Source organism: Myxocyprinus asiaticus, chromosome 2 (genome assembly GCF_019703515.2).
Source record: "Myxocyprinus asiaticus isolate MX2 ecotype Aquarium Trade chromosome 2, UBuf_Myxa_2, whole genome shotgun sequence".
In the NCBI taxonomy this organism is placed as follows: domain Eukaryota; kingdom Metazoa; phylum Chordata; class Actinopteri; order Cypriniformes; family Catostomidae; genus Myxocyprinus; species Myxocyprinus asiaticus.
In genome coordinates this window covers 44,477,216-44,489,940 of record NC_059345.1, presented here as the reverse complement: position 1 = coordinate 44,489,940, position 12,725 = coordinate 44,477,216, and the positions used below count along the sequence as shown (strand labels likewise).

Here is a 12,725-nt window from a genome sequence, read left to right as displayed (position 1 = left end):
CATGAGGAGTATGAGGAGTAGCAACAACAAAGCAAGCGCCCATGCATAGCTTTTGTGGATGAAGTTCTCAAGCTTCATTGCAACAAGTATTAGTTAATTTATTAAAGTCAATATCAAATTACAAATGAGAACACATAGTAATCATTTTGCATTAAAATAATGCATTTTATTATTTTATTTATTTATTTTTCTTTTTTTTTTTTACATTTTAGATTTACATTTGTTTACATTAAATGCATTTTTTTTATTTTGTTTTATTTTATTTTTTCATTTTACATATCATTAAAGCAAATTGATAAAACAATGTCACTCTACAGAGCACCAAAACATTGTCTTTTAAACACATCAACAGATTCTAAATGTTATTTAGCTTGTCCGGTGCTAGCTGTCACATTGTTTTTTTTTTTTTTTTTTTTTTTTTTTGTTTTGTTTTTTTTACTACCATGTAAATTTCTCAGAGTAGGTGGCTGGTTTATTTTTTAAAGTCATATATCTGCATAGCCACATACTGTACATTGAAGACTTGGCTACAAAAAATAATTCAACATTTTCACCATTATTGCCAAGACAAAAGGGAAAGTTCACTGAACACACATTGACCTTTTGTCCACACTATAAGGGGTAAGTTGTCACAGTTGAACTTGCCATTAAAGGTGCATTTAGTTTTTTGTTCCTTATTAAAAAAGTTTAACTAAAAAAAATAAGTTTCACTAAAGTTTAACTAAAGACATTAATTATAACTGTGCAATATATGTAGGAACTCACATTAAAATGAAGACTCCAGTCATATCAGTAACCTTATAAAAGCAGTTTTTTTTTTTCTTTGTTTTTTTTTTTTTTTCTAAATGGAGAGGGTCCTACATGGTGACTGCCATGTTAGAATCACATGACCAGCCGAATACTACTCTCTTAATCTCAGTAACCGTCTTTTTGTATATAATCATGTGCACTTACTTAGTTTATTAATTTTAAACACTAATAGTTCTAAACATAACTAACATTACCATTATATTCATTAATTTTATGTTATAGCATAATTTCATGTACAGCTGCTTTGAAACATCGGCTGTTGTGAAAAGTGCTATACAAATAAATTTGGCTTGACTTGACTTGACTCATAAGATTGAAGTAATGGAGGTAGTATACTACCTCCATTACTAAGAAACAAAATAAAGCAAGACACTTTTAGATAAATTAGAATTACAGCCTTAGCAAATTACAAAGACAAATTAGATTCCCCATGAATGCTAGGATGGAGTGAAAGGAAATATATTAGATGGAGAGATCAATAACATATTATTTTAAGATTAAGATCCTAAAATTTGACACAGATGGAAACTGCTTAAAGAAGTAATTATATAATATTAAATGATGACAATTCTTTTTGTTTGACAGAAATGTAATAAGCAATGATACTGCCCTACAAAGGCAAAACACAAAATTGAGTTCTGACTGAAACAGGCCTCTTATGATTTGTCCGGTGACAGATGAGTTTGTCTCATATGCTGAAATTCAGAGAAGCCATTGTGTGAAAATGCAGTAACAACAAAATCTACATCAAAATAATTCAAGCCATTTTTCTCAGTTTCAATGTTAGTTAAGTTAAATTATTTTATTTATTTATGTATTTTTCTGGATGGGAATTGTAATAAAAATAGCCTATGATACCAGAGCGGGACAGAATCTTATGGTAGAGGGACAGAAAAATTCACGCAGACCACTACCTGCGGGCTTTTGCGGACAGGAGCGGGACAAAACGTGAAAGTTGCAGGCGAGAGCAGGACAAAATATAAAAAAATTTTTGCAGGAGCGGGACAGAATCTCTTGGGAGTGGGTCTGAAAAATCCATCCCGCACAGACCTCTACTTTATAATTCAGGTCCAGTACTTCACGAACACCCGCAGCGTGATTTTGGGTAGCTGATGTGGAAGGAGAGGGAGATATTTGATAAGAAGAAGCCTGTGATACATTAACAGCAGCTACATTGTCACTGCACACTGAGAGAGCACCAGGCTTCTATATGGGCACTAAAAACCTATACATTGCTCAAAAATATCTCTTATTACCGTTCTCGCTCACATAACATCTCGGACTCTCTGGATCACAGCAGCTGCTTCTTGAGTGTGTTGTTGCTTTCGATCAATGACAAAAATAGAAAAACACTACACATTTCTTGTGCTGTTTTGTGATTGGTTGGGCAGTTTTGTGATTGGTTGGCCCACCCTCAATGTTTGCATCACACAGCCCGCCCCCATACTTTTTTTAACCAATGCACAAATTGGAAAAAAAAAATATATATATATATATTTTATTCAAAACCGTGTTTCCCAAATGTTTGATTGGGTGGGCAAGACTCTGCCCATGCCTACATCCAGCCCCGATTCAAAGTAATTGCCAGCATCATCCAATCACTGCCAACCGTGTTAAAATAAAATTATAAATTATATATTCTGAATTGATGTGCTGATTACCATTGCCCCCTATCTGCCAAACATGTTGAGTGGTCCAAACATAATCTGCAGCCTGAAACTTAACTTTTGATAAGAAGTTTGAATTGAATGCTCCCTTGCTCCCTGTTTAGTGAAAAACTTAACCTCCAGTGTGCTGTCTGTCTGCACTGGTCTCAGAATAGTTTGAAATGCACCTTATTTTCATCTTAAATCAAAACAAATCCTCTGAAAGCAACATTTTTCAGCTTTTGGATGAACTCCTTGTTTCTCAGTGTGGTAATGCACAGTAAATGTAGGATTTCTAAGGAAAAAATTTGATGAAGTAGACATCAGTGTACATTGTGTTTAGCAGCATGGCGTTTTGCGATAAATCATTCAAATTTTTAAAAATGGCATATCGGATGAAACTAGAGACTAGAGACAGGTTTCAATGTAAAAACTTAATTAGGTTTCTTACAGATGTAGTTTTGTTGGCATTTCTCCTAAAGACAAACTCTGCTGTGGTCACCATGTTGTTTTGTCACATGACTCCGTGCGTTGAAATTTTAACCCTTTACTGACAGCACAGAGTCTCCTGAACTGAGATCAGTCGGTTTAAATTAATTTAAATTATGCGTTGCATATAGCGAAGCCAAAATACAACATCCACGCATGTGTACGTGGGGTCGAACAAGGTTAAACGTATCATTGTGTTATGGTGGACATGCACCAGCAAGCCCTAAATACATGACTGTATTCTGGAAATAAGCTCAAAACCGCAACACGTGAATGCCCATATTTATACACTCACCGACACACCTGTACACCTACTTATTCATGCAATTATCTAATCAGCCAGTTGTGTGACAGCAGTGGCACAGGCTCACCAAAAGTAATGATTTCTGCTGAGGTACACAGATGGAAGTCCTATAGCAGTCTTAACTGTCTGTTCTTGACAGAAGTGGAACCTGACGTGGTCTTCTGCTGTTGTAGCCCATTCGCCTCGAGGTTCGACATGTCGTGCATTCTGAGATGCTGTTCTGCTCACTATAATTGTACAAAGGGGTTATCTAAGTTGCCATAGCCTTTCTGTCAGCTCGAACCAGTCTGGCCATTTTCCGCTGACCTCTCTCTCTCATTTCCGTCCGCAGAACTGCCAATCACTGGATGTTATTTGTTTTTGGCACCATTATGAGTAAACTCTAGAGACTGTTGTGCATGAAAATCCAAGGTGATCGATCAGCAGTTACAGAAATACTCAAACCAGCCCGTCGTGCACAAACAATCATGCCATGGTCAAAATCCCTGAGATAATGTTTTACCCATTTTGATGGTTGATGTGAACATTAACTGAAGCTCCTGACCCATATCTGCAGGATTTTATGCATTGCACTGCTGCCACATGATTGGCTGATTAGATAATCGCATGAATAACTAGGTGTACAGGGGTACCTAATAAAGTGGTTGGTGAGTGTATGTTAAAAAATAAGCCCAAAGTCTCTAATAATAAGCAGAATTGGCAACTCAAATGCAGAATTACTGCTCCCCCGCTGCAGTAGCCAAGCACAAGATTGGCAGCTGCTGTCGGCAATCATGCGATCGGCCGCGATAGTCAAGGACCGCTGTAGTCATTTACGCATTTGGTTAGAGTTGAGGCAGTTTGACATACTGTAAATAAACTCTTACATAACGTCAGCATCAACTATAATCTACTTACATTTGCTAAGGGATACCAAGTGCTAGGGTGACGATGCTTTGTCTTTGGGTGGCAGTTGCCACACCATGCAACCCCTGATTGGCCCCTGTCTTGTTATAAAGCATTTGATAACACTGTGCAGTATGTCACATAACAGGAATCCTACTGAGTGAGTGGAAGAAATGTATGTCAGTTAACAGATATCCTACTGGGTAAATCTCTCATATTTCACTGATCATGTTTCACACATCAAGGACGTGACTGTCATCAGTCATGGAGAAATACTACAGTACCTCATCCCATGTGGGACTGAAGTCAGGTATGACCAAACAAATGTGAGAATGAATTCCATTGGCAGCAGTTTCTTCCAAATTTTTATTCAGAGTACAATTGTATCAGTGTTTTTTTACATTTCTTTATTTTGTTGCTTGCAACAAAGCCAGGATGGGTTGCCAAGTAACCTGGAGGTTTGAAAAGCATATAGTGAAGAAGAAAAAATTTACAGTCAGTATTTCTTTGTGAAACCTGTGGTGTAGGTACAGAGCCATACTCATGCTGGAAGGGCATGAAAACATCAAAACATACCCACATGTTCCTCACTGCAGTTCAGAAGGAAAAGCTTCACTCATGTTGCTTCTTTGAGAAGTGGGACTCTACCTCCACTAAGGCAGTTCACATTCTGGTCTATTCTTGTTTATAATGATTAGTGCTAGTTAAAAAAAATAAAAAAAAAAAAAAAAAATAAAAAATATATATATATATATATATATATATATATATATATATATATATATATATATATATATATATATATATATTATGCTGGTTAACCAATGAAGTCTTGTTGGTTAAGCTAGTCAAAAAGCCTTGTTCACATACAGTAAAAGCACACCAGCACCCCATGTTTTTAGCAGGGTGAGTCAAGCCGTGTATATCCCATTCTTTATAGTGGACACTTTTCCTGCTGTTTCCGAGAGCTCCAGATACCTGTAGCTGCAGCACAGGCACATTTGCTGGTCAGATGCTTACCAAGCTGTCAGAGTGCTGTGGAACATGCTTTACAAACAATTACCATGCCATCTGCACTGTCAGTGAGCTGTTTAGCATTAGCATCTCAGTTTATTTTCTCTCTCTCCCCCACTCTCACTTTCGTTGTTGCTCTCTCTCTCTATTTTCTTATTTTCCCTCTGTCTTCTCAGTTCATTCAAGCCATGGGTTAATGAAGAGTAGGTTAGAAGAGCAGCATGGATTGTTTGTTTGTCTGACTTCCTTCGTTTTGATCTTTTTGAAGCCTGAAGCTGTGATGTTTTTGCATTGTGCAAGTCTCACAGCTTGAGTGAGCACTCGTGCATGTCTGAACAACAAAACACACTTTTATGAGTTTATTCCAGTAAAGCTCTCACACCATGGCTTGGGGTGTTACTGAGACATTGATAAGGAAAGGACAATATTTGTTCTCAAACAAAACAAGTTTAAAAAATGGGCACAATGGTGCGGTAAATGGAACTAAGTGATTTATTTGTTCATTCACAGTCATTTTTGGTTATTAAAGTTTTTTTTTTCTTTTTCTCCTCTGTTTAGGTGCTTCAGTCACGAGAGTCACTGCAACCGATGCAGATGATCCAGTGTATGGAAACAGTGCCAAACTGGTCTACAGCATTCTGGAAGGCCAACCTTATTTCTCCATTGACCAGTCCACTGGTAATTTAGCTACATGAAAAAAAAAAAAAAAAAAAAAAAAGTCAACCCACAGTGTCCAGATGGTTATGAATCATTAAAATTATGAAACATCCTTATTATTATGCTCACACAGCTTAGAAACAGCTTAGAAATAGGTGTAAGATTAAAACCACTTCATGTGCCAAGAAGTGTTTTAGTTGTTAAATAATTTGTTAGTATTATTGCCATAGTTATTGGAGGTAGGAGATAAATATTAGAGAACGACTAAATAAACAAGATAATTTTACCTGAAGGACACATGCAGATGCTGATTTTCTTCTATAATGGCGCACAAAGCAATTTGCGCCTTCTTGATTTAAATGACAGTGCTATCTTTGAATTCTGTCTGCATTCTGCTTCCTTTTCAACCTTGACTTTGTTTTTCCCTAATTGCATTTTCAGCTGACTTGTTAACAGTGTGTCTGTAAGCAACATGATTAAATAATGGTGAAATTGCATTAATAAGCAATGAGATGGAAATTAACAGCACGTAATTTGGAAAAAAAACAACAGACAATAAACAAGGACCTGTACCTGTCCAAATTGTATGTGCATATTAAATGAACAGACTTTAAAGATCAATACTTTTTTTTTTCTTATGAGAACACTTTGTTTGCATCCTAACCCTTGCATTTTTAATCACTCACTGTCAGCTTTGTTTGAGAATGCAAATGGTCGAGAGAAGGTATGAAAGCCCAAATTGAGGTGCCATGTGCATGGTTTGCATGATTACTGAACACATGCAGATGGCTTATTCAAGTGTGCCAGATGTTTTAATGAATGTTAATGAAAAATAAGAGGTAAAGGGAAAACAACCATTAGAAACCATTTGACATTTCCAGCACCTGACAGGAAATGAGACATGTTTAATAAATAAGTAAACTTTATGCTCCAATTCATTACTTGGTTAATGGCTGGCAAAAATAAAATACAAATAACAGGAAAGTCTTCAAATACCTATGGAAATTAACGTTAGTCTCGCCTCCCTTCTCTGATCATCAGGAATTCATTTGAATGGTTAGTCATAAATCAAGATGAGAATTGAATAAGGGTTGAAAGATGACAAATTGTTGACAGTGTGTTAACAGTATGTATTAAAGCATCAGAATCAACGTTTTACAAAGCACACACTTCTTAAGTTTTAATACTTATTGTCTGTATAATGCAAGAGTGTAGGTTTGGTTTTAAAGTTCGTAGAGACATAAAAAAAAGGAGGATAATATTCAAAATGTTGATTTTAAGAAAATGTGAGAATGTCAGTCTGGTATTATAGGCAAAATAACATTATTTCATAACATTATAAGTCACATTTCCCATTTCTTTGGCCCACCACATTAAATATTAGCCTGGCCCCCTATTCACAGTGATTTTTATCTTACCACTAGGAGTTCTCCAAAGAGTTCCTAGCTAGCAGTTTTTGCTTAAAACCTATTCACAAAACTGCTAAGAGCAAGTTTTAGTAAGGAAAACTTAAGGTAGCAGTAAGGCGGAGTTGACCTCATTGCTATGGATGATGTCAAATTTTATTAGCACGCTCTTTTAAATCGCCCTCAGTAATTGGTAGAAAGGAAACTGCTATTTATCAGCTAAGACAGACAACGATATATATATAACGAGTTTGCATCCCGTTAACAGCATCAAAACACCGGGTAGCCCCGCGATTGCTGTGATTCCCTGTGAAAGCCCCCTTTTTTCTCTGCAGCGAGTGCATATCCATAGGAAAAAATACGCTATGAATTGTCAGATGATGTGTGATCTGGAGAGGACATAAATAGTTTGATTGATTGTTCTGCTGACAGATGACAGAAATTAACATTCATCCACGCTACATGGTTTCATTTTGCCTGTGGCCAGGGAGTGCAGAATTGTCAAAACTTTTATCTCTGGTGTAATTGGGTTGTTTCGGTTTGTGGGAGAAGTAACTGCATCTCGATATCTAAGTTTACAATAATAAAAACATCCTCGCGATTCAGGTGATACCGTTTTAAAGGTCAATATCAACATTTTAATATTTATAATATTACAATATTATATTATTAACCCTCTGGGGCCTGAGGGTGATTTGGGCCCTGGAGAAGTTTTGACATTTGTGCTTTTTTCAGTTGCTTAAAAACATATTAATGGCTAAAGTCTGATAACACTGTATTCAGCACAAACTGGGCTGCAATAATATGTGAACAACATGTATGTACATGTTTGTATTTTTGAGAAAATAACGTTTATGTGTGTTTTTAGAAAAAACAAAAATGTTAAGTCACTGAAATAAGGCTATATAACACATACTAAACATTTGTTCACAAGACCTTTGAGACCTGGATCTTGTAGCCTAGAGTTTTTGCTACAAAAATGATGTGAAAACCATCCTGATCACTCATTCATATAAAACAATATAGTCATTTAACTTTTGTAAGACACTTTTAGTGTTAGAAAGGCCATATGCGAGGAGGCGTGGATGATCATGAATATTGATGTAATTCACACCTGAGGAGACAAAGATCCCTCCCCTGAGAGAGAATGAATGTGAGGAGACTTAATGATTGAATGTATTGTTTGTAGCTTATTCACAAAATCAAGTTTAAGTTAAAAGAAGTAATCTGACTATACATTTTCTTTACATAAAGACTTTACTTAACTTTAGACCTACACTACCGTTTAAAAGTTTTAGATGATTTTTTTTATGTTTTTAAAAGAAGTCTCTTCTGCTCACCAAGGCTGCATTTATTTGATCCAAAATACAGCAAAAACAGTGATACTGTGAAATAGTTTTACAATTTAAAATAACTTTTCTATTTGAATATATTGTAAAATGGAATTTATTCCTGTGATCAAAGCTGAATTTTCAGCATCATTACTGCAGTCTTCAGTGTCACATGATCCTTCAGAAATCAATCTAATATGCTGATTTTCTAATATGGGCATATTTACAGCACATTTTACACATTTACACCCGAACAGATATTTGCAAGCACAAGCTTCATTGATGAAAATGAGGCAGCATAAACACTGGTTAAAATATAATCTAAACATTCATATTATTTTTTATATCATATTACATATCATATTTATATCATACAGCATACAATTTAAATACTTGCTTTAGCCGAAACAACATTTAAATGTAGCTAAAACTTGCCTATTAGGACATATTTCAAATTGTAATACTCTGAATCCTGGCTGGCAAGTCTGGAAATAGTCCAACTAGTAAAATATGTCCATGTTTATATAAAATAGCATGTCAACTAATATGTAAGTAAAACTAAATGACTTACTCATCTGAAATTGTATCCACGGCTGGATCAAGTAGCTCTTCAAAATGCAAACGTTCATCGTCGGAGTCCCGCTCTTCTTCTGAGGAAAACGTGAACTCTTCATCGCTATCCAGGAGCTTCCTCACCTGTGTAGCATGCAGTCTTCCAAACGCGCAGAAAAGTGAATTAACTTTATGCTTTTTAAGGCATTGTTGGGGGCGTTTACCATTTGCATTGATCATCTCAGCACATTACCGTATGAATAGCACACTCTGCTGGTGGGTGTGATCACATTAGGGATAATTAGCTGAGCCAGGTGAAACTGTACATCGCTTTGTTTCATACAAATTACATTGCAGGAGAATATTTGTTTTAAATTTGAATTGTTTTATTTAAAAGTAGACATTTTAAGTTTTCTTTAGACATATGTTTCATGTTTGTGTGATAAATATTCGCAGAGTTTCAGTTCATTTTTGTGACATGTTTCAGAAAGATGCCCACGGAGACAGAGACGGCTGAAAGTACACCCTGTTTATTTCATTATTTTACAAAAGCACAAAGTTTTGTTGTTATTGTGAGTGTACAGAAATAAAAGTAGACCCTTTATAGTCTCTAATGATGTCTTACACTTATCTGTATGCCCAAAAATGACGGCGCGTCCATCGACCCCAGAGGGTTAAAATACATAGACTCAATTGTGATTGAAGGGTGATTCCTTTTTAAATGGTCATAATGTCATAATAATATTCTAATGTATTGTTTTTAATGTGGATTGGCGACAGCAGGTATGCTTTGGATAATTTGTGAGTCACTAGGGAGTTAGAAGTTTTGTGTTTGTTTGCTTGTATGTTTTTTTTTTTTTTTTTTTTTTTTTTTTTTAAGAATAAACAGGTTAAGAACTGACCACAAGGGCTGCATGATATGGAGAAAAAATGCCACATGTGAAAAACGTGTTGGTTTACTTGACGATGATATGCGATATGATAAACCTAAGATTAGTGTGTCAAAATCAAATTCAGTTTTTTTTTTTTTTTGTTGATCTACACTAAGAAAACAATGGTATCCAAGGGAAATAAAGTGACATTCTGTAAATTACATCATAAAACAAATGGAAATCTAAACAAAGGGTGGGCTTAATTAACAAGTTACATGTCCAAAATGATATCTCAAGATCAAGATAAATTATGGGGAGAATTTTTTTTTTTTAATCTCTATGCAGTAATCAAAAATGACTGTGATTGGTGCATCCTAACCAGAAATGTAACAAGTGCCATGTGACATGTGCCATGCGTCATGTCAGTAGTAAACTTATTCATTAGCATATTACCTATTCAAAACTGTAAAAAAATAAAAGTACTCTCTGAGTGAGTGTTTGTGTGTGGACCTGTGCACAAATGCCATTTTAGAAGAGCGTATGCAATTTGTGGAAAAGATGCAGTACCCAGTGGAGCAGGTGGGGAAGCTAGATAACAGGAGCTAAATTTAAAAAAAAATTAAAAAATGTATAACATTCAGAAATTTTGAAGGTGAAAGGTCACAACAGGTCAAAATTGACTAGTTAAGGCAATGGAAGGAAGAATTTGTTTAAATTGACATTTCTTTTAAATATATCAATGTTTGGTTCCAGTATATATATATAAAGCAGAATTTATAACATATTATTAACCTTTCATGGGTCAAAAAAGACCCTAACACAATAGGAGAAGATTATCTGTCGTCCTAATCATTATAGAATGCCTTTAAGATCTTATTCTTTAGCATGTGGACAATTTTTTTCTGTTTATTGAAGGTGTTTTGTGACTAATCCAAGTGACTTCATCAGAATGGTAGATATTTTCCAGAATTTAAGCTCATCACACACCATAACATCATAAAACTCACAAATTGCTTTGGCAGTAATCTCCCCAATGATAGAAATTGTAATCACTATGTGAATTGGGGCAAAACTTCTGACATAAAGATGAAAGGACAACATTAAATGGTTGGAAATCTCATCCATTCTACAACCAATGAAAACATTTAAATGAATGTCAAAACATCTACAATAAATGGAAAATACACCCAGATGCTATTGGATGACTGTTAAAAACATTACGTAAAAAATAAACTAAAATGAAAAACAAAAATGTACACATATTTATTTAATACAGGCAGTTTGCATTTATTTGATGATACTGTAGGTTTCCTCTTGTATGAACCGGTTACGCAGGGTTTATTTTATTTTTCTTTTCTTTTTTTGATGGTGGAGTCAGTGGTGGTGCATACATTATTAAAGATTATAAAAGACAGACAGCATAATTCACATTCACTCGGAATACAAATTATTCCAGATGCTGGGACAAGTCCTCATCAAACAAACAATCTAATTTGTAATGCCAAATGAAAGCAGCACAGGCAATGCTAGACATCCACTAAGCTGGTAGGGGTGTCAAGGACAGGGGAAGACATTATAGATCATTTAAGATTCCTTTCATTATAGATCATTTAAGATTCCTTTCATTAAAAAAAGGATTTTTTTTTTAATATGATTATATATATATATATATATATATATATATATACAGCCAAATACCAGTACAGGGACAAGACTGAAGGACAGTTTAACACCACCAACTCTAGAAGCATGTGGCAGGAAATTAATATCATCACAGACTTTAAAGGGAATAAAAACTCCGCCGTGAACACCGCTGCCTCTCTCCCGGATAAGCTAAATACTTTTTATGCTCGTTTTGAGGGAAATAACACCGCTCTCACAGAGAAAGCTTTCGCGGCCGAAGCTACAGAGGTCAGTTCACTCTCCGGCTCTGTAGCGGATTTAACCCGATCCTTCCGACGGGTGAATGTTGCGTCATCAGAGCATGTGCGAACCAACTGGCTGGTGTTTTTACGGACATTTTCAACCTTTCCCTCTCCTTGTCTGTGGTCCCCACATGCTTTAAAACATCCACCATTGTGCCTGTACCAAAGCAATCCAAAATCACTTGCTTAAATGACTGGCATCCTGTTGCTCTGACCCACATCATCAGCAAATGCTTTGAGAGACTAATCAGAGATTACATCTGCTCTGTGCTGCCTCCCTCACTGGACCCATTGCAGTTTGCTTACTGCAACAACTGCTCCACTGATGATACCATTGCATCTACACTACACACTGCTCTCTCCCACCTGGAAAAAAGGAACACATATGTGAGAATGCTGTTTGCAGACTACAGCTCAGCATTCAACACCATAGTGCCCTCCAAGCTTGATGTGAAACTCCGGGCTTAAACAGCTCGCTGCGCAGCTGGATCCTGGACTTCCTGTCAAGCAGACGCCAGGAGGTTAGAATGGGCAGCAACATCTCCTCATCACTGACCCTCAACACTGGAGCCCCACAGGGCTGTGTTCTCAGCCCACTCCTGTATTCCCTGTACACACATGACTGTGTGGCAACACACTTTCAGTGCCATCATTAAGTTTGCTGATGATACAACGGTGGTAGGTCTGATCACTGACAATGATGAAACGGCCTACAGAGAGGAGGTGCACACTCTGACATGCTGGTGTCAGGAGCACAACCTCTCCCTCAGCATCAGCAAGACAAAGGAGCATGTGGTGGACTTCAGGAGAAAAGACAGAGAACACAGTCCCATC

At 36.2% G+C, this 12,725-nt stretch overlaps 1 protein-coding gene across 3 annotated transcripts in view; it reads left to right on the top strand.

Moving 5' to 3' along the window:
• Positions 1-12,725, top strand: part of cdh8 (cadherin 8) — a 128,866-nt gene that overhangs the window by 84,283 nt on the left and 31,858 nt on the right. For all 3 annotated transcript variants that reach the window (XR_007899130.1, XM_051716583.1, XM_051716595.1), the window contains one exon: positions 5,707-5,826. Coding sequence is in view for 1 of the 3 variants with exons in the window: in XM_051716583.1 (XP_051572543.1) it covers positions 5,707-5,826 (120 nt within the window). In the remaining 2 variants the exon portion in view is untranslated. The remainder of the gene's footprint in view (positions 1-5,706; positions 5,827-12,725) is intronic.